The sequence below is a fragment of the Dermacentor variabilis genome, chromosome 8 (assembly GCF_050947875.1).
Source record: "Dermacentor variabilis isolate Ectoservices chromosome 8, ASM5094787v1, whole genome shotgun sequence".
In the NCBI taxonomy this organism is placed as follows: domain Eukaryota; kingdom Metazoa; phylum Arthropoda; class Arachnida; order Ixodida; family Ixodidae; genus Dermacentor; species Dermacentor variabilis.
Genome location: NC_134575.1, coordinates 138,793,110 through 138,814,668, shown reverse-complemented (window position 1 = coordinate 138,814,668; position 21,559 = coordinate 138,793,110). Strand labels below are relative to the sequence as shown.

The window sequence follows — 21,559 nt, the reverse complement described above, 5'->3', positions numbered from 1 at the left end:
AATAAATTGAGCCATTTCACTGCCGCATCTCCACTTAATTTCCCATTTCACCCCGTTTTTATCCGATTCGTGGCTACACAGTCATCTCCAAATGGAGTTTGGGCTCTGAATTGCTTCTGCTTGGCTACCAACAAGCTTCACGCAGAACTTTATGCAATCTACTCCATAATTTGTGCCCACTTGGAATAGCACCGAGACAAGACAGCCGTGCCTAACCAAACTGCTGCTGCACAACGGGAGATGCAAGCAAAGGCCATGTCACCTGCAGGCAAAACACATCACAGACCTTCCTCCTTCCTTCCCCGTCACACAGTGTGGCCAACTCGCACACAGTAGTTAACCCTAAACTACAAGGCCCATCAGATACCTTTCAGGCAGGCATTGAATTACGCTTTAAACACTTCAAGTGCCTCAAAATGACAAGGACAGAGCTGGTGGGTACCCAAAGATGATCGTTAAACACTGCTCCCAGCACCCACCTTGAGAGCCTGGCTGGCGTCATCACTGTCAGACTCCTGGGTGCAAAGGATCATCAGGAGGGTCTCAATGGCGCTCGACACCTCTGGCATGAGATCCAGCAGGTCCTCTGCACAAATCACACAGACTCACAGCTCACACACCGGTGGTCACAATCATCTATATACGAACACGGTGAATGAAATGCAGTAAAATGGGTCCTCGGCTAGCTGCCTGGAACTGCTGACATGAAAAAAATGGCATTCTGTGTTAACCCTTTGAGGGTCACAATATGATCTACTAAACACAGGGCCACATTTTTATCGCAGGTTTAGATTCCTCAAAGTGACTTATTTTGGGGAAAAACATACAAATAATTTTTTTAGATGCAATGAAGCGAGATCTTTTTTTTTTATGTGAGCAGTTTCATTGACGATTTATTGCTGAATACATAAATAAACCAGTCCAGTTAACTTTTTACAAATGTTTTTTCACAAAATTCACTCAACTTATTCTTATGTTTTAAACAAGGTTGGCACAACTAGTGCCCTTATCTTGAAACGTTCCATTTCATTTCGCACTTTCAGCATATGCTGCACTAAGGGGGCGATCCCATCAAGGACGGTGTTGAAGGCCGAACGAACGACTAAGGCTCATAAAATTGAAAATGAAGTGGATCATTAGAGCATACAGCCCCAGGACACGCGGCCATAGCAAGCAAAATGCGAGCCATGCCATGTGAGCAGCCACAAGCACACTCAGTGGTGCGCACCAATTAGAAAAACAAAGCGAGCGAAAAACTTGGAGTAATCAATCGTTAGATAGGAATATTCAATCAGTTCTTGCATGTCTTGCAAACAGAGATGCAGGACGACTGCATTACCGGTTTGCGGGCGCTCACCTGTAAACAAAGCATTCACACGCCTACGCGAGAGCAATGCGAGCTAGCATTTCATAGCAACCCCTAAAGTGATAAGAAATTGGACAGAAATTGCTTTTTCCAATAACCATAACTTTAAATGAAACAAGCGTGTAGGTGGATTATGAAGTGCACAAGCACGGGTGTGAGCATGTGGCAGTAAATTAGGTGAACCAAAAATACTACCAAACTACAGTAGACTTAGTTAATTCGACTCAGTTAAATTGATTTATTGGGTAATGCTCTCCTGACCGAAGATGCCGTCCGGCACCTGCCGATGGGACCAAACTTCTGGTATTTTGATCCTTAAATTCACCTTTGCCAGATTACTGAAACTTGGCTGGTCATCATGCATGCGGCCGACCCTAACGGTAATTACAGTAGTGACTCCAATAGCATCTTGGTGGCACTTGAGGTACAGTGAAGGTGTCAAACATGTCATCTCCTTTTAAAAATGCCTTTCTTCGGCCTGCCCCAGGAAGATTTTAAAGCAAACATGGTAGGTCACAATGCATTGCAACAAACTTCAACATAACAAACTTCCCAATTTAACAAAGTCTTTATATCTTTATAACTTCTTGTCAATAGACCACCATGTATATTGAACTTCAATATGAGAAAGTATGTTTATCTGGGATGGAAGCAGCCAAGGAAGTTTTGGAGCTGCTCTGGGAGCAGCAAATTTGGAACTTTGCAGCAGCTTCAGAACATGAATTGTACGTTTTGGAGCAGTAAATACGCATTTTGGAGCTGCTTCGTAAACGTCAATAGGAAATAAATATAGGCATATGAAGAAAACGTGTTCCTTATTTGGCTTTACAGAACACTATTAGGTTACGGCAGATCCGTTCTGTGGAAGGAAAATTTATGACAGGGAAAAATTGCCATCCAGCTGGCTGTAGCATTGAGCTACAATGGAAGCTCGCACAGGCATCTCAGAAACCATGATTACATTACATACAAGATGTGCCAACTAAATGTGGCCACGGAGACATAACCTAGGGCTTCACATGAACAGCACCCACTCTATGCCGACAGGCTTGTTTTAATGCTGGTCGAGTGCATCTAATATGTAATTTTAAAGAACTAACATTTATTTCCTTACTTATTCAATGTGGTTCTAAAGCAAAGGTTGTGGAATATGCTGAAAAATGACCAATAACAGCGTATATAGCAACCTAGGTCTTGTGTGGTCCTTTATTCTGACAAAAAAAAAGATGAAAAAGCTTGCGATATTTTTTTTAAAAGTCCATGTGACAATGTGTCCCCGTACCAGTAATATAAGTAATCTCAGATATAAACATCGTCATTAGTGCATTGTGTATATTGCCACATCCTTTATGGTTGCCGCGGGTATGTGCCAGGCGATGAAAACGACGCTGAAGTAGCGAGCGAGTAGAAAAACAGACGACAAAGACGTCGCGTTGACTGCGCTCATAAAAGTGCTTTTACATGTCCTTGACACCGGCTTTCCCGTCTCCTACTAGGCTGTGACACTGGTGGAGGTGCTGGGTAGGATTGCCTCATGCTCGGCACCTCTTCGCGGATCCATACATCAAACACGGAATCACCTGAGTTCGTCAAAACTCCTGTTCACCGGTACAGTCACCGCCTGCTAGGCCTGATGCCCGAGTTCAACCCTTTGCAGGACCCTGCAGGAGTGCGTCTACCTACTTCAGCCATGGCTACTGCAATTCCATCGCAGGTGACGCTACAGAATCCTAAAATCCCAGAAAGTTTCCATGGTGACGCTTTTGAAAATGCCCAAGATTGGCTGGAGCAATTTGAGCGTGTCGCCAGTTACAATGACTGGGGCTCCCAGCAAAAGCTGGCTAATGTCTATTTTGCACTTCAAGACAGTGCGCGGACGTGGTTTGTGAACAGGGAGAGAAGTTTGACCACATGGGATGCCTTCTGCACCCAGCTGCTAGACATATTCACTAGTAGCGACAGAAGAGACAATGCGCAGCGCCTGCTCAAATCCCGTATTCAAAAACCAAATGAGAGCGTTGCCATGTTTGCAGAAGATATGACCCGCCTTTTCCGCAGAGCAGACTCTGAGATGGCCAAAGAAAAGAAGTTACGCTATCTCTTGCGCGGAGTGAAGGAGCAACTGTTTGCCGGACTCGTGAGGAATCCACCGACGACAGTGGCCGAATTCGCCAAGGAGGCTACCGCTACAGAACGGGCACTACAGCAACGGTACCGCCAATATGATCGCACGAACTCGCCAGTGAATGCTTCAGTTCTATCTGAGAGCTGCGGCACGTCTCTGCGTGAAGTCATCCGAGAGATTGTGCGAGAGGAGGTCCGGCAGCTCGGGATTTCTCCTATGGCACCAGCGGTGGCTTCTGTCGCTGATATCGTTCAAGAGGAAGTTCGACAGGCCATTTCGTCGCCGGACCGGCAGGCAGTGCTGCGACGATTAACCTATGCGGAAGCTGTCTGTCGTCCACCTCCCGCCACTTCTATGCTGCTGACGCCGTCAACTACTCTGACGCAGCCATCACCGCCACCCCCGACGCCCTATTTTCAACAGTCACAGCTGCCGCCAGCTATGCCATATCGCCGCCAGCCGATTGCTGTGCCTCGATCTTACGGCGAACCCCCTGCCGTCTACCTGCTTCGAAAGACTGATTTGTGGCACACTGCTGACCGCCGGGCGCTATGCTTTCATTGCGGCAAAGCAGGACATGTTTACCGCACCTGCCACTACCGCGCAGCAGGGTATCCAAGGTTTCCCAACTGCAATTACCCTGTGTTTGATGCTGCACGTACCTGCGGCGAAAATACTACAAACTTTCGGCTGGAAGGCTCAGCGACGCCTCGATCGCGTTCCCCTTCTCCGGCTCGTTACGCCCCACCGACCCGTCGCAATTTTCCTGACGCCTCTAGGGGCAGGTCTCCAAGCCCGGGCCGGGGAAACTAGAGGCAGCGACCTCCAGGGGTGAAGTTGCAAGTCGTCTAACTTTGCAACAGCCCCCATCAGCGACGACCGACGACTTTAAAGCTCCGACGACTCCAGCCACACCTCCTGTAACCGACGCCGTCAGCGCCGATCTTGTCGTTTGCATTGACGGCCACCAAGTGGCCGCTCTCTTCGATACTGGTTCCCATTTTTCCATAAGTCAAAAACTGGCCGACAGGCTGAGAAAAGTGAAGACACCATGGACTGGGCCCAACATCAGAACTGCTGGCGGCCAGTTGATGACGCCTATTGGAAAATGCACAGCCAGAATAGTAATCGCTGGTGCAACCTTTGTCGCCACCCTCGTCATTCCCTTTGAGTGCTGCAAGAAACTTATATTGGGGATGGATTTCTTGAGAGAGTACGGTGCAGTGATTAATGTCCGTGACCTCGTTGTCACATTTGCTACGAGCTCAGATGACGTCGACCCCGCGGAACACCAGCGACCCCGTTTACGTATCGCCGATGACGATTTCACGCTTCCGCCACGAAGCTGTTCCCTCGTACCTGTTATCTGCGACAACTTGAACATCGGGACTGGCGTCGCTGAACACACCGACGCACTGGTATTGAGTCAAGGCGTTTCCGTCGCCAGGGCCGTAATTAACGTACACGACGGACGTTCCGAACTCCTGCTGACGAATTTTACCAAGGAACGTTGACACATTGTTAAAGGCACGGCTGTTGCTTACTTCGACGAATTTACCTCAGTACAAGACTGCCTCTCTGTGGAGCACGCGACGTCCACCGTGGCTATGCCTGCCCCTGTGGTTGACATCAGTCCCACCTTGTCACCCGTCGAACGCAACAGCCTTCTTGAGCACATCGATGAGTTTAAGAGCTGCTTCTCATCAACATCACGAGTCAGCCAGACGCCGCTCACTAAGCACTGTATACGCCGCTCACTAAGCACGGTCTGGCGTCAGCCGACGCCAGACCAATTCGGCAGAATCCTTATCGTGTAGGACCGAAAGAGCGCGAGGCAATACAAACCCAAGTGAAGACAGTGCTTCATCATCATCATCATCATCAGCCTGGTTACGCCCACTGCAGGGCAAAGGCCTCTCCCATACTTCTCCAACAACCCCGGTCATGTACTAATTGTGGCCATGCCGTCCCTGCAAACTTCTTAGTCTCATCCGCCCACCTAACTTTCTGCCGCCCCCTGCTACGCTTCCCTTCCCTTGGAATCCAGTCCGTAACCCTTAATGACCATCGGTTATCTTCCCTTCTCATTACATGTCCTGCCCGTGCCCATTTCTTTTTCTTGATTTCAACTAAGATGTCATTAACTCGCGTTTGTTCCCTCACCCAATCTGCTCTTTTCTTATCCCTTAACGTTACACCTATCATTCTTTTTTCCATAGCTTGTTGCGTCGTCCTCAATTTGAGTAGAACCCTTTTCGTAAGCCTCCAGGTTTCTGCTCCGTAGGCGAGTACTGGTAAGACACAGCTATTATACACTTTTCTCTTGAGGGATAATGGCAACCTCCTGTTCATGATCTGAGAATGCCTGCCAAACGCACCCCAGCCCATTCTTATCCTTCTGATTATTTCCGTCTCATGGTCCGGATCCGCAGTCACTACCTGTCCTAAGTAGATGTATTCCCTTACCACTTCCAGTGCCTCACTACCTATTGTAAACTGCTGTTCTCTTCCGAGACTGTTAAACATTACTTTAGTTTTCTGCAGATTAATTTTTAGACCTACCCTTCGGCTTTGCCTCTCCAGGTCAGTGAGCATGCATTGCAGTTGGTCACCTGAGTTACTAAGCAAGGCAATATCATCAGCGAATCGCAAGTTACTAAGGCATTCTCCATTAACTTTTATCCCCAATTCTTCCCAATCCAGGTCTCTGAATACCTCCTGTAAACAGGCTGTGAATAGCATTGGAGAGATCGTATCTCTCTGCCCGACGCCTTTCTTTATTGGGATTTTTCTGCTTTCTTTATGGAGGACTACGGTGGCTGTGGAGCCGCTATAGATATCTTTCAGTATTTTTACATACGGCTCGTCTACACCCTGATTCCACAATGCCTCCATGACTGCTGAGCTTTCGACAGAATCAAACGCTTTCTCGTAAGACAGTGCTTGAGTATGGGATTATTTGGCCATCTAAGAGTCCTTGGGCATCGCCTGTCGTATTGGTGAAATAGAAGGACGGTAGCCTGCGCTTCTGCGTCGACTATCGAAAACTCAACCACATCACAAAGAAAGACGTTTATTTGCTGCCGCGTATCGACGATTCACTGGACAGGCTACAAAACGTACATTACTTTTCGTCGATGGACTCGAAAAGCGGCTACTGGCAAATAGAAGTTGATGAGAGAGACCGTGAGAAGACCGCTTTCGTGATGCCCAGCGAGCTTTATGAATTTCAGGTGCTCCCCTTCAGTTTGTGTTCTGCGCCAGCAACATTTCAACGACTAATGGACAGGGTACTCTCAGGCCTCAAATGGCAAATCTGTCTGGTGTACCTAGACGACGTGATTGTTTTCTCCGTCACATTCTAGGAACATTTACGGATACTAAAGACGGTCTTTGAAGCAATACGCTCAGCTGGTCTAACTTTAAAACCTGAAAAGTGCCATTTTGGCTTTGAAGAACTTCAATTTCTCGGTCACGTTGTTAGTCATGAAAGTGTCCGACCTGACCCTGATAACATCTCTGCTGTTGCTAATTTCCCAATGCCATCAGATAAAAAGGCCGTGCGACATTTTCTGGGCCTTTGCGCCTCCTACCGAGGCTTTATTGCGGTATTTTCATGGCCATTAACACATCTCACCAGAGAAGATGTTCCCTTCGTGTGGGGCGAAGACCAGCAACGGGCATTTCGCGACCTACGGCAACGGCTGCAGACGCCACCCGTGCTCGCACACTTTGATGACGACACGCCTACGATCCTTCATACCGACGCTAGTAATGTCGGCCTTGGCGCAGTGCTTGTACAGCGGCAGGACGGCACCGAAAGAGTGATTGCTTACGCCAGTAGGACGCTATCAAGGACGGAGGCTAACTATTCCACTACAGAAAAAGAATGCCTCGCACTGGTATGAGCCGTCCTGAAATTTCGGCCATATTTGTATGGTTGGTGTTTCACCGTTGTCAGTGATCATCATGCGCTTTGCTGGCTGGCTAATTTAAAAGATCCAGCTGGTCGGCTTGTGCGCTGGAGTCTTCGGCTCCAAGAGTTCGACTTCCCGGTTGCCTACAAATAAGGGAAACGACACACCGATGCCGACTGCCTTTCTTGGTCTCCTGTTGAGACTGCAGTGCACGACGATGATGACGCGGCTTTTCTAAGCGTGGTAGATACTGTCGCCGTTTCCCGCCACCAACATAAGGACGCAGAACTGGTTCCTCTTTTCGATTACTTGGAGGGAAAAATAAGCAGCATGCTGAGGTTATTTGCAAGAAGGCTGTCTTCATTTTGCTTGCGCCACAACGTTCTCTATAAAAAGAACTTTTCACCTAGTGGCAGCAGCTACTTACTTGTCATTCCCGCATCTCTTCGCGACGAAGTCCTACATGCCTGTCACAACGAGCCGACTGCTGGTCACTTGGGTTACACCCGCACATTGGCAAGAATTAGGCTAAAGTACTATTGGCCAAGACTTGCGTCGATTGTGAAACGTTACATACAGACATGCCTGGATTGCCAGGACCGCAAAGTCCTACCCAGAAAGCCAGCTGGACTGCTGCATCCTGTTCAGATACCACAAGCGCCGTTCGAACAAATTGGCATGGACCTTTTAGGTCCATTTCCACTGACTACTGCCGCAAATAGATGGATAATCGTCGTCACAGATTACCTTACTGGATACGCTGAAACAGGTGCTATCCAACGTGGAACAGCAGCCGAAGCAGCGCGATTTTTCATCAAAGCCGTCGTCCTAAGGCATGGTGCTCCCGCAGTGGTCATAACAGACAGAGGATCTGTGTTCACGGCTGCACTTCTGGACACCGTTTTGCGATTAAGTGGTACCACTCACCGAAAGGCCACGGCTTATCATCCCCAAACCAATGGGCTGACAGAACGTTTGAATAAGACTCTGGCAGACATGATGAGTATGTACATCGAAGTCGACCACAAGAACTGGGACGAGATTTTACCATACATTACATTTGCATATAATACGGCGCGCCAAGAGACAACACGCGTCACGCCTTTCAACCTCGTTTACGGCCGGGAAGTGACAACCATGTTGGATGCAATGCTGCCACACGAGTGCGGTGACGACGAGACTGGTGCTGAGTAGTTTACGTAACGCGCAGAGGAAGCCAGGCAGCTTGCACGTTTCCGAATCCAAGAACAACAGGAATACGATGCCCAACACTAAAATCTTCAGCAAAAACCCGTCACATACAACGTCGCTGACCAGCTGTGGGTCTGGACTCCGATTCGTCGGCGGGGGCTGTCTGAGAAGCTCCTGTGAAGATACTTTGGCCCGTATACAGTTCTGTGCCACATCAGCGGTGTGAATTATGAAGAGGTCCCCCACAACCGTAACTGCTCCAAGCGCCGGCGGCATCTGCCCGAGGTTGTGCACGTGCTTCGTATGAAGCCATACTTTTCCTCGTGACCTCAACTTTGCACTGTCTGTGCACAGCCTTCGGACGTTGGTGCATCAACGATGCCGCCTTTTCAAAGGAGGGGCAAATGCCACATCCTCTATGGTCGCCGCGGGCATGTGCCAGGCGATGAAAACGATGCTGAAGTAGCGCGCGAGTAGAAAAACAGAGACGACAACGACGTCGCGTTGACTGCGCTGATAAAGTGCTTTTACACGTCCTCGACACCGGCTTTCCCGTCTCCTACTAGTAGTAGGCTGTGACAATATTATGAATGTGCGAACCTGGTCACGGTTAAGAAAATGAACCGTTACAAGATCTCACTACTTCACATTCGGTAGGGATCAAAGATGCGCGCCGAAAACTGCTGACGTAGCGAGAAAAAAGCACAGCTGCTCATTCCCAGTGCTCCTATTTGACGAGGTTTGTGTAAAGATTGACGCAATCTCTGGTGCACAGAAACATTGTCAGGGTCACAGCAGTTTGGCCTTGAAAAGTCATAGCCCAATGGCCTTGAAACGAAAAATGCGTTGTCCGGCCCAATGGTACAAAAAGCAAGCAAGCAAAAAATGCAACAGCTCTTTCCCCCATAACGCTGAGGCTACGAGCACTCAACAAAGTGAAGTGAACAGTGCATACATTCATTGAAATCACCCTTACAACACACAGAATAGCATACGTTTCAACTCCCTGCTGAGAGGATGCAACGTAAAGTCGAAGAGAAACGTTGGCTTACGAGCGTGCGAAGCCACACCTAAGCGTCAAAGACTAGTCAGAGAAGCCAAACTGTGAAAGCAGCCACGCTACTGTGTGAGACAATGCGTTACTAAGTGTGCAGTAGGCTTTCGCCTTCACGTGTTACAGGAGCGTAAGATGCTGCCAAACCTTTTTTTTATTGATTTATTTCACGGGCTTTATTTCTAGTCAAAAAAGACTTCATGAATTAGGTTGTTTTAAATGCTGTTAACAGTCATTTGTCAGCGCCATCCACAACATTTTCATTGACATCTCATCGATTAGGTAAATTTATAAATTTAGCTAATTGTATTCGTGCACAGTGAACGAGAAATATTCACAGTGGCCACCATGAACAACACACATCAAGATAGAGTAAATGCTGTTCCCCTAGTACTCTCAGGTAATTCTTAATTCTTGGCAACCATCGGCTAAGATAGCAGAATACCGCAGAATAAACGCGAAGTGAAATATGTTTGCCAATATTTCACGTCGCTAGCCGAGAAAAAGCTCAAACTTATTTTTGAAAACAGTAAAGAGATAAAAATGTTCACTGGCTTTCTGGGCTGCCTTGTCAGCCAATATTTTAAAAAGCTTGATTATTCGGGCTTATTTGTGGTTCTGCAACGGGTACCGTAAAGCCAATATAAAATGGCAACCAATACTTATATCGTGCACCGAACGATTGTTTATTAAAATTGTCGGACTTCATATGTACAAGTCGCCGCATTAACACCGTTGCCGCAACGCGATTCCAGAGGTCTGCGGTTTCACCAAATGTTTACTTACGATCACAATTTGGCTGCCAAGGTCGACTAAATATGAAACTTTACATCCTTGGCTTGCACTCTACAGTGGCAAGAGCCTGATTTTGTGTGGTGTGGCTTGGCGGAAAATAGTGTAGCGTATGTTCAAATCTGAGTGACCGTTGTGGTTACCATTAATTATTTGTGACCAAGAAGTTTCACGAAAGCAAGCAGATCGTCTGTCCGCAAGCCGCACTATCATCCCGGTAACCAAGGATGCTGTGCATGTGTAAAATAGATCTATAACATCACCCGCACAGCGTACGCCTATTAATCGATGTAGATGTACCAATAGGGTGCAAAATTGAGTCTTAAAATGCAGAAGGAAACTGATGAGCTACACGGTGGGCAGAGTGGGCCACCTTATTTATTCAGTGCAGCTTTCCTTCCCAACTGCCCCATGAAATGAATGCCAGTTCAACTCATCTTTAGCTGGTTCGCTTAAATGCAAATGCATAACACCTTTACAAAACATTCATAATGCATTGTACAACATAAACCGGTTTTTATTTTTCTCGTGGCCTAGTTACAATTATGCCAACGAGTACACCCACACTCCAAAGGTGCCAAAGTTGAAGCAGATTGCTTAGGCTTGGATGGCAGGTCTAATCGCTAGCCAATTCATGTCTAAGTGCTGTCTGGTTGCCACTGAATGCACATCCTGCTAAATTTGGCAACTTCATTCGAAGTTCACGTATTGCCACAGGTTGGCACAGCACTTCCATCCCTGATTAATACACATTTACAATATTGTTACGGGGATGTTGGGAGTATAGAAGATTGTATTTCCAATATACATACAAAATGAGTCAGAGTAGTTAAGATGTCTGATCACCAACATTACGCAGCAGCCAGCGTCCCTCACTTCATCGCATGGTAGGCGAAGAATTGCGAGCGAAATTTGGCTTCAGCCACGAGCGTGGATGACGTCAACAGGCATTGGACTTGAGGATGCATCAAACTGTAGTGGCGAAATATCGTAATTTACGTCGTTAACTTGACGTAGGACTTAATAAGGCCCTGTATAGTGAGAGAGAAGCTTCTGAGAGAGGCCAACACGATGACATGGTGACCAAAGGACCACCCAAGCATCTGGAGAGAACATAACATCGTGATTGCACCTGTCATAACGCTCTTTTTGTATACGCTGCGAGGCTAATAAACGAGATCGGGCAACTTGACGTGCCATGTGAGCGCAATCAATGACATCACGAGCGTACTCAGTTGCAACATGTGGCACAGAAGGGAGGATGGTGTCAAACGGCAATGTGGGGTCGTGACCATCCAAAAGACAAAAGGGTAAATATCCTGCAGTGTCAGCCGGGACGAGTTATACGCGAACGTCACATAGGCCAGTGTGGCGTCCCAGTCGCGGTGATCGTTGGAAACGTACATCGACAGCATCTCTGTGAGTGTTCGGTTGAGCCGTTCTGTAAGACCATTTGTTTGTGGGTGGTAGGCGGTGGACAACTTGTGCTAAGTGGGACAAGAGCGGTGGAGGTCGTCAACAACTCGAGACAAGAACGAGCGGCCGCGGTCTGTAAGTAACTGTCGAGGTGCACCATGGTGGAGAATGATGTCATGGAGGAGAAAGTCGGTGGCTTCTGTTGTGCAACTAGTCAGCAACGCCTTTCTTATCGTGTAGCATGTCGCGTAATCAGTAGTAACGGCGATACACTTATTCCCTTTAGTCGTCGTCAGAAAAGGGTTAAGTAGGTCAAGGCCTACGCAAAAGAACGGTTCAGAGAGAACTTCAATTGGATGGAGTCATCCGACATGTGGCAGGAGTGGTTTCTTCCGGCGCTGACACAATTCGCAAGTTGCAACATAACGACGCACAGAGGGTTGTAAACCTGGCCAGAAGAACCGGTGTCATACGCGGTCGTATGTACGCGAAACTCCAAGGTGTCCCGCCGTCGGTGCATCGTGAAGTTGTTCGAGAACGACGGATCGCAGATGACGAGGAAGGACAAGGAGCAACTCAGTGCCATCAGGCTTGATATTGTGGACGTAGATTATGCCATCATGCAGAATGAACATGCGGCACATGGCATCAGTGCTGCCAGATTGCACTCTGGCAATGATGTACTGTAAGGATTTGTCGCATTGTTGTTCAGCGCGCATGTTGGTCATGTTAGAAAAAGCCATCACGCAGATCACCGGATTACGAATAGCAGGATCAGGGGGACCCACGGGGTGACGAGAGAGGCAGTCAGCGCCCTTGTCCAGACTTATAGTTGACAACAAACGAAAATTCGTGGAGCCGCAAAGCCCAGTGACCGAGCCATCCTGTTGGGTCCCGGAGGGAAGACAGCCAGCAGAGTGCCTGGTGGTCTGCAATGACCGAAAACATGTGGCCGTACAAATAGGCCGGAACTTGGCTACTGCCAAAACTAAAGCCAAGCACTCCTGCTCGGTGAAGAAGTAATTCCTCTCGGCAGGTGACAGCAGGCGGTTGGTGTAAGCTATCGCGCACTCGGTACCATTCTGTTCTTGGGCGAGAACAGTATCGATGCCATAGCCGCTTGCGTCAGTGTGGACTTCGGTCGGTGCAGATGGATCAAAGTGGGCAAATATGGGAGAGGTGGTCCGAAATCCGATGAGAGCAGCGAATGCGTGTGCCTGCTCCGGGCTCCATGAGAATGGCAAATTCTTCTTTAGAACATCTGTCAAGGGCCGAGCAACGTCTGCGAAGTTTTTGACGAAACGGTGAAAGTAAGAACACAGGCGGACGAAGCAGCGCACATCAGAAGCTGAACGTGGCACATGGAAATTGTGTATGGCGCGAACTTTTCCCGGATCTGGTTGGACACCGCATACGTCAACAACATGCCCCAACACGGTAATTTGACGGCGCTCGAATTGACACTTCGTGAAGTTCAGTTGGAGGCCAGCTTTTCGGAAGACCGCAAGAATGGCAGCGAGTCGGGTAAGGCGGCTGCTGAACATGGGAGCAAAAACATTAACATCGTCAAGGTAACAGAGACAGGTGGTCCATTTGTAGCCTCACAGAAGAGAGTCCATCACACGTTCAAATGTCGCAGGAGCATTGCATAGGCCAAAGGGCACGACTTTGAACTGATTTAAGCCTTCCGGCATGATGAAGGCCGTCTTCTCGCGGTCCATTTCATCAACTGAAATCTGCCAGTAGGCAGATCGAAGATCGATGGATGAGAAGTATTTAGCTTCATGCAAGCAGTCCAAGGCGTCATCGATGCATAGTAGTGGGTAGACGTCTTTTCGCGTGATCTTGTTTAAGTGGCGATCATCGACGCAAAAACACCAGGTACCATTTTTCTTTTTCACAAGGACGACAGGCGAAGCACAAGGACTGGCTGATGGCTCGATGACCCCTTTGCGAAGCATTTTGTCCACTTCTGATTGGATGACTCAACATTCAGCATGCAATACATGATAGGAACGCCGACGAATAGGATTCGTATCTCCAGTGTTTATACGGTGATGAAGAACAGATGTTTTGCCTAAAGGCCTGTCGCCGAAATTAATGATGTCACTGTACGATTCAAGCAGGAGACATATGTCCGTGGCCTGTGCCGAGGTGAGGTCAGATGCCATCATTTTCGCGAAGTCATCCGTTAAGAACGAGAGTCGTGAGCTGCAATTGGCGCTAATAAACCACTCTCAGCATTCAGACTGTCAATGTCAAATTCAGAACTACCAGAAATGCTGGCCAAGAACATGCCGGCCGGAAGCACTTGAGGGCACATCCTGAAGTTCATAAGCGGTAGAACAGTTATTAGTAACCGTGACCAGCATATGTGGAACAGCAACGTTCCGGTTCAAAAGCGCGTCGACGATGGGGCAATGCACATATTCACTGTCAGGAACCTGAGGCCGGGTGGTCAAATTGACGTAAGCAACTGCCTCGGGTGACAGACACACATTGTGAAGCGGGCATCGGTGAGTTGAGGCAATTTTAAGTGAAGAATACCAGTTGCGCAGTCAATGAGAACAGAATGAACGGACAAAAAGTCCAATCCAAGGATAATGTTGTGAGGGCAGTTGTTGATCACAGCAAAGAGAACAGAAGTAGGGCGGCCGGCTATACCTAAAAATGCAGTACAGATTCCAATGACAACTAGCACGCCGCTGTCGGCCACACGAAGCACTCGGGCAGCTGCTGGGGAGAGGACCTTTTTGAAACGTCTACGTAGGCCAGCACTCATCACAGATACGTGGGCTCCAGTGTCGATGAGTGCTTGGACAGGTACGCCGTCTATTTTGACGTCAATTACACTTCTCTTTGTGGTCGCAGACAGAGGATTTGCTGCAGTAGTAGGCAATGCAGCACCACCTCCGAGGGCTGCATTTCCTAGTTTTCCAAAAGGGTGAGGCCAAAACCACCGGGGACAAAAGGCAACGTGGCTGCGGCAAACGGGAAGATGGGTGACCTGTTTGCGGTGAACGATACTGGTGTCCGCGCAGCAATGGCGAGCGGCTGTACCACATGTTCCTAGCACAGTTGTCGGCGCTGTTAGACTCGACAGTAGGCGAAACGTTGCGGGCATTTCCATCAAAACGGCTCAGGTTGGTCGGCGTGTGAGGTGTTGAGGGCCAAGAGTTGCGACAGTAACGGGCAACATGACCAATGCGGCGACAGGTGAAACATTTCGGCTGGTCATCCGCAGTTCTCCACTCAGTCGGGTTGCTATAACGCGGAGAGAAGCGTCGGGGTGGAGCGAATATAGTAGAAGGGTGGTCATTAGCTCTGGGATTGGTGACAGCAGAGACAGAATGTAAACCAATGTTTTCAAGTTCCTGGCAAACGATGGCTTGTACGAGGGGAACTGAAAATGTGCTAGTAGCATCAGGGTTATGCGAACAGAAAGCTGCGGGCGCCATCCCATCCAGTTCACGTCTAACGATTCGCACCATGTCCTCTGATGGCGACGCATGCTGCTGTGCGGGTTGACCTTCACACGTCAACATTGCGGCAGTATTGGGAAGTCTGGCGAATGGTTGTAAAACGCATCGGCTTTTGGCCTGCTCGAATTGTCGGCACTCTTTAATGATTTCATCAACTGTAGAGCAGCTTTTGCACATGAGCAGATTAAATGTATCATCAGCAATGCCCGTAAGCACGTTCCCGACCTTCTCAGCTTCTGTCATGTCGTGATCAGCCTTACGACAAAGTGCCAGCACGTCCTGGATGTACAAGACATAGGATTCCGTGGGGGATTGGGCACGGGAAGCAAGTTGCTGCTTTGCGGCAATTTTACGCCCAGCTGGTCTGCCAAACAACTCTGTCTATTTCTCTTTGCATTGGTCCCATCTGGTTCGCTCCTCATCGTGGTTTTTGTACCACACCTTTGCCGTGCCTCTTAGGTTGAACAACAGGTTAGCTAGCATAAGCGTAGGGTCCCATCTGTTGATTCCACTTACGTGTTTGTACATGGCCATCTACTCTTCAATGTCGGCGCCATAGGTCCCACAGAAAGTTCCAGGATCCTTTGGTTGCACGACAACTGAACGTGACAGCGACGTAGCATGCGACAGTGACGTAGGAGGTGGCAACGACATTGATCCCGAGTGCTCACCGTCATTCATGGTGCGGACGGTGATGCAACGTTCACTACAGAGCTCCATTTCCAGCCGTGGTACCCCGCACCTCTCACCAATATGTTACGGGGATGTTGGGAGTATAGAAGATGGTATTTACAATATATATACAAAATGAGTCAGAGCAGTTAAGATGGCTGACCACCAACAACACGCAGCAGCCAGCGTCCTGGATCTTCTTCCTCTCTTCTTTCAACCTTCCGTAACAATATAACAAGATTTTGCTGCCACCGTGAAGGAATGCCGAACCAATAAATAGAAACTTTTGCAGCTGCAAATGGAAAAATGTTTGAACTGCATGTCACTGCTTGCAAAAGCACCTCTCAAGTAGTGCACCGCGTGACAGAGAGTGGCTGTCGAAGTCGAGCAGTGTATTTGCCAGTAACGGCCAATTTAGCTGGCCATAAGCTGCTAAATCTCACGGCATGCACTACCAGACTTCAAGGTTTCAAAGCGGTTTTGAAGGGGACAAAAAGGGCAGTTGTGGAATCCCCCAGATTTTGGTGTGGCATTGGTCGAACTGTGTGGATAGCAGAACGCCGATAGTGTCGTCCCGCTGCGGGTGCAGAGAACCAGCTGTTGAGGCCAAGTGGACAGGGTGGGCTTGAAAGCTTCACAGGTTGCATCGTCCTGCCAATCTGAAGATGTCGCCAACACGGCACGGAGCCACATCTTTGGTTCTCAACTATCAAAATCAACGAAATGAGTTTTTAAAATTTTTTTGGTCATTGAAGTTCACTTTTTCCAATTGCCCGATAACAAAGAAATTCTTATGGCCTCATGCATTTAACAAAAAAACCATCGGCAGCTGTCCTTATTCGCATGAAAAGTTGAATTTCAATAACATAACAAGATTTCTATCAAATGAAATAAAGCTACGATTTTACTGACTTCGTTATATTGATGTTTTAACAGTAATTCTAATGTGCGCCTTTTCTTTTTCCAATAAAATTTGTCAGAGAATTACTTGGGCCAGTGCAGTACAATACAAAACCAAAAACACGTTCGCAACAGCCTACCATCAGAGGCGCCATAGCTAGCATCATCACCATTGCCATCACAAGATGGTGACCATGGATGGCAACAAAACGAGTTCTTGTGCAGCATGATGATAAGCCAGATCTAGCCCGATTGCAAAAGCAAATTCAAATGATAAGTTATTCTACATGTTAAGCTAGCAGAAACAAGTCGCGCTGTGAGTTCTACACGTTCTCAGGAATCGCATGCGTCACAGGACTAACTAGCAACTAGGTTAGCCTATGCATGGGCCACCATCTCATTTAAGACTATAGTGGAGTTGTTTAATAAATACTATACAATATCAGGAATGTTATGGCCAGTACGGAGGATGGCATGTTATGGGTCTTTGTAGACAGCGATAAAGTGCTGGATGAGGGTAATGATGGTGCATGGAATACTATGTAAATAAATTAGCATTCTGTGAAGGTAAAGTCAACTGTCTTGCCATTTTTCTTATATTCAGAATCAGAGGCATGCTATGTTTTTTTTTTTTTGCTAAAGATCGAATGTGTGTTTGATTTCTACTTTCTTTAGAAGCTCTAACATAACTTTTACGCAAGTTTATTTTTACTTTGAACCCAGAAAATGTGGGTGTGTGTTCTATTAGGGAATGTTTTAGGATCAGACTAAATAGAGTGGAACCTCGCTGATACATATGATTCCCATTACATACGCTTTCCCGGCGCCAACGTTTGCGAGAAAGCACACAACAGAATGATCCAATAGGGTTACAATTATATTTTACAGGTTCATACATTACTAGAAAACATTATCTTTCGGCACCAACATTTAGCTGGTAGCGATCGAAAACAGTAGCCACCTACAGTGGAAGCTTCACTGCAATACTTGCTCGCCCATCTCAAGTGAAAACACTGGCGCGCACACTGTTTCTTATTCCGGCACCAGCAAGTCTCCTTCCGGGTGGTGGCACACTGCACTCACAGCTATCACCACCAACCCTATTGCAATAAGCACCTTCACCAATGTGTTCCATAGTGCACAAGCCGTAGTGACGTTGGTAGCGTACTGAACGCTTTCAGTAGGGGATAACCCAACGCGCCTCTGTTCCCTGTTACAGGTAGCGCGATGTGAGTGGCAAATTTCGCTCCAGAGGCAATTGGCGTCATCCACCAGCTCGATTGGTTTTTGCTTCCTATCCTAAAACACTATGCAATAGGAAAACAACCAAAGGCGTCTCGAGCTGCCAGAGCCCCACCAGTTCGATGCGTGCCAACATCTTGCACTGCAGTGATTTGCACAACGTTTCACGTTCCGCAGATGTCAAGTGCAGTCGAGTACGTCAAATATTTTTAGTTATATTGGATACAGTAGTATGTTTTCCCGGTTAGTATGTCTTTTCTTTCATAACATAAAAACGAGGTTCTACTGTACTACCAAATGAATCAGCCGTGTGTTTGGCATCTTTTATGACTGAAACATAATTCAACCCACCAGATAACCGAACCGATTTTGTCGGTCCCGTCAGGATTGAATTAGCGGAAGTCGACAGCACAGTGGTGACAGTCAGCCCATAAAATGATACCATTAAAGCATGAACAACCACAACCACACTGTAGATTACTTCTTCATACCCATACTTCGTTAAATCCATGGGCATTATATAGTATAGAGGTCCAACTGTATACGAGAATGTATGGGTTTTTATTAGGGGTGTGCGAATAGTGAACAGATTTTGAATTGAATATTGAATTGAATTGAGGGAAGAAAAGCTCCATATTGAATGAAATATCCAAAATTTTCACGAAATCTAAAGCTTATAAATTTTGGGGCAAGAAAACACGATACTGCACATGCTCGGAAGTCTCCCATTATTACATAAGAAGAATGTAGTGAACTATCAGTAATTTACCTATACAGAAATGTAGACGTATGGTATGGACCTACTCTTACTAAAGAAAACACCCAATTAGTATACCAGCATTGATTACAGCTCAATTCTAGCATATGAAGGCCTGGAAAATATTTTTTGCATTGACAGAATTTCTAGGGTGCTTTCTTCTTCCTCTGGAACTAACAAATTAGTGACATTCAGCTATACTGAATACCAATGAGGTTCTCAGTTTAATAGTGGACCTGTGTCTTGCTGCAATCATTAATTTATTGCATAGGAAGTGCTGCTTTTCAGTTTTTCTCCAAAATACAGAAGTGCTACCTTAACTTGATGGCAGGTGGATTATCGTAAGGCCAACCTGCGTGACAGACGAAAGGAGCATGCATCACGTGACTCTATCACTGTTCCATGCATAGCCGCCACTGACAGTACAGAGCAAGCACTGTCCGTGCAATTTTATTGTCGGGATTGGTGCTATTTGCCATCTGTCAAAAATTCAGAAATCTGGAGGGTCACGGCAAGTTCGCCAATGTCCATCAATGAACGGTGTCGAAAATGAGAGGCTGCCATACAGCTTGTCACAAGATCGCGACCATTTAAAACTTTCATTAGTATCCCATGAATTCGCTCTCATTTGTGAAGCGGTTTGTCAGCTTTTAGAATGTCATGCAGCTGCTGGCAATCTCTGTAAGGGGCCAGTCAGTGGGGGGGGTGTCATATACGTCTGAAGACACCCGGAAATTGTCGATATCCTCGCCTTCCTCGACTACAAGCGGGGGGGGGGGGGGGCGGTGGGTGACAGAAGATCTGTGGGCCCCGGGTGCCTGACGACCTAGCTACGTCACTGGTAATCTTACTCACCGACGCCCGACGAAGCAGTGCTGGTTAAGCCTAATGGCCTAGGCGGTGTGGCTACCATGGTAATGGGCCACAAGTCATTGCAGAATGCTTGTCACTAATATGTTCGCATGGGCGGCTCATCAGTGATCAGTCCCGAGATCACACGTGCTGGTTGGAGTGACGGCTTCGAAGCAGCGTGATGTTCGTCACTGCGTATTCAACACTATCCGTGTGCCTATCGGCGGCTAATCGGCCCACTCTCCACACATGCTTTGACACTTTATGAAATACTGTTATGTTGCCATTCTCTCTGTATGCACTGTGTTATGATTTCAATCGTTCCTGTCAACCCAGGCGAACCTCCTAGCAATAGAGGCGGCCACGGCCAATGCGACACCATTCTGCATTTGGACGCTGCCGTGTGCGATCCCTGCATCGGGCCGACATCGGGGAGTACCCACAGTGACAAACACCACTGCTGCATCAGCCGGCGCAGCCTGCCTTTGGCACGCTCAGCACGCCTTTTGAGCTGAAAACGAAGTGAAACACTCGCTCAGGCGGCATCGAGCATGCGGGGCTCCGCGGTGCACATGACCCGTGGCACTGCGCGGGTCTCCACATTAAATATATCGAATATTCAAAATTTCGAATAGTAGATATTCGATTCCCGAATCTAAGTGTTCGAACATTGACTACTCTTCGATTTGATGCGGTAGTATTCAAGTATTCACACAACCCTTGTTTTTATATGGCACCACAATATGTTCCTATGGGACTAATGGATCTAGGCGTTGTGGTGTTGTTCAAAAGGGATAGTCTCATGTGCAGGCACTCACCGCGAGCTGCGTGGATGGCCAGGTGCGTGAGGAGCCGAATAGAGGCCGATGCCAGCCGCACCTGGTGATGGAAGATGCCCTCACGACAGAGCTGCAGCACGGGGCCCTCTGCAAAGTGCCAGCAACATAAGTTCTTACAAAAAAAACCAGATTTACTCAAACCTATGCTGGCCTCGATTCTCAGCCGCCCCTCCCAAAATTCAGGTCAGAAAATTAAAAACAAGAACAATAAAGAACCTTACAAGTCAACCAAGATATGTAATAGTAAACGATAACATTCATAAAGAGCAAATGACATTCATTAGTACCAATGTCCAATGCTAGTCATGCACTTGCCCCCGCTAAATGTGCAGCACTGTACTGGCACAGTGCATGCTCGGTCTCAATGAAAGAAAATTTGTCAGATGACTGTGCCTGCATTCATTCTTGTCAGAACAGCATACTGTTACAGTGAATCATGGTGCCCTTCTAGATACTGGCTAATTCTGCCACACTGTCAAATTGTTTAATGACGACATTTTGAGCCAATCAGAGAGGCTACAGCAGCCCCCTTTACCAAACAGAGCTGAAAAGAATTAGAATTCTCCGATGTTCAGAATAGCACCCTTGTTATCGTTGCTAAAAGAGTAGGCGTGCCAACCAGCCCGTCTGGAGTGTAGTTCGCCACTTTGCATTACGATGCAAAAGTAATGCTACGCTGAGTACAATGGTTCTCGGCGGCGCATGTCGTCTGGTAATTGCGGCAGAAAGTGAGAAACAAATTAGGCATGCAGAGTGAAAAACTGTCATCTGTAGCCGTCAGATTGTGCAATGAGGATATATAGGTCTCTGTTATTGTTTGGCGCTTGCAAGTTGCCCATATATGTTGAAGCTTCTGCAACGAAAAGGTGAGCAGAATGGTTAGAGGAAACAGATCTCCTATGGTGTATAAGCGGAGTCTGCACCAAACCATTCTAGTGACTGCAGCGCCTTCTT

At 47.5% G+C, this 21,559-nt stretch overlaps 1 protein-coding gene across 1 annotated transcript in view; it reads right to left on the bottom strand.

Moving 5' to 3' along the window:
* The window catches only part of LOC142590612 (integrator complex subunit 7-like), a 145,934-nt gene that overhangs the window by 74,047 nt on the left and 50,328 nt on the right, over window positions 1–21,559 (bottom strand). The window contains exons 7-8 of the mRNA XM_075702931.1: window positions 20,585–20,692; window positions 480–586 (exon numbers count right to left, since the gene is read on the bottom strand). Of these exons, the coding sequence (XP_075559046.1) occupies window positions 480–586; window positions 20,585–20,692 (215 nt within the window). The remainder of the gene's footprint in view (window positions 1–479; window positions 587–20,584; window positions 20,693–21,559) is intronic.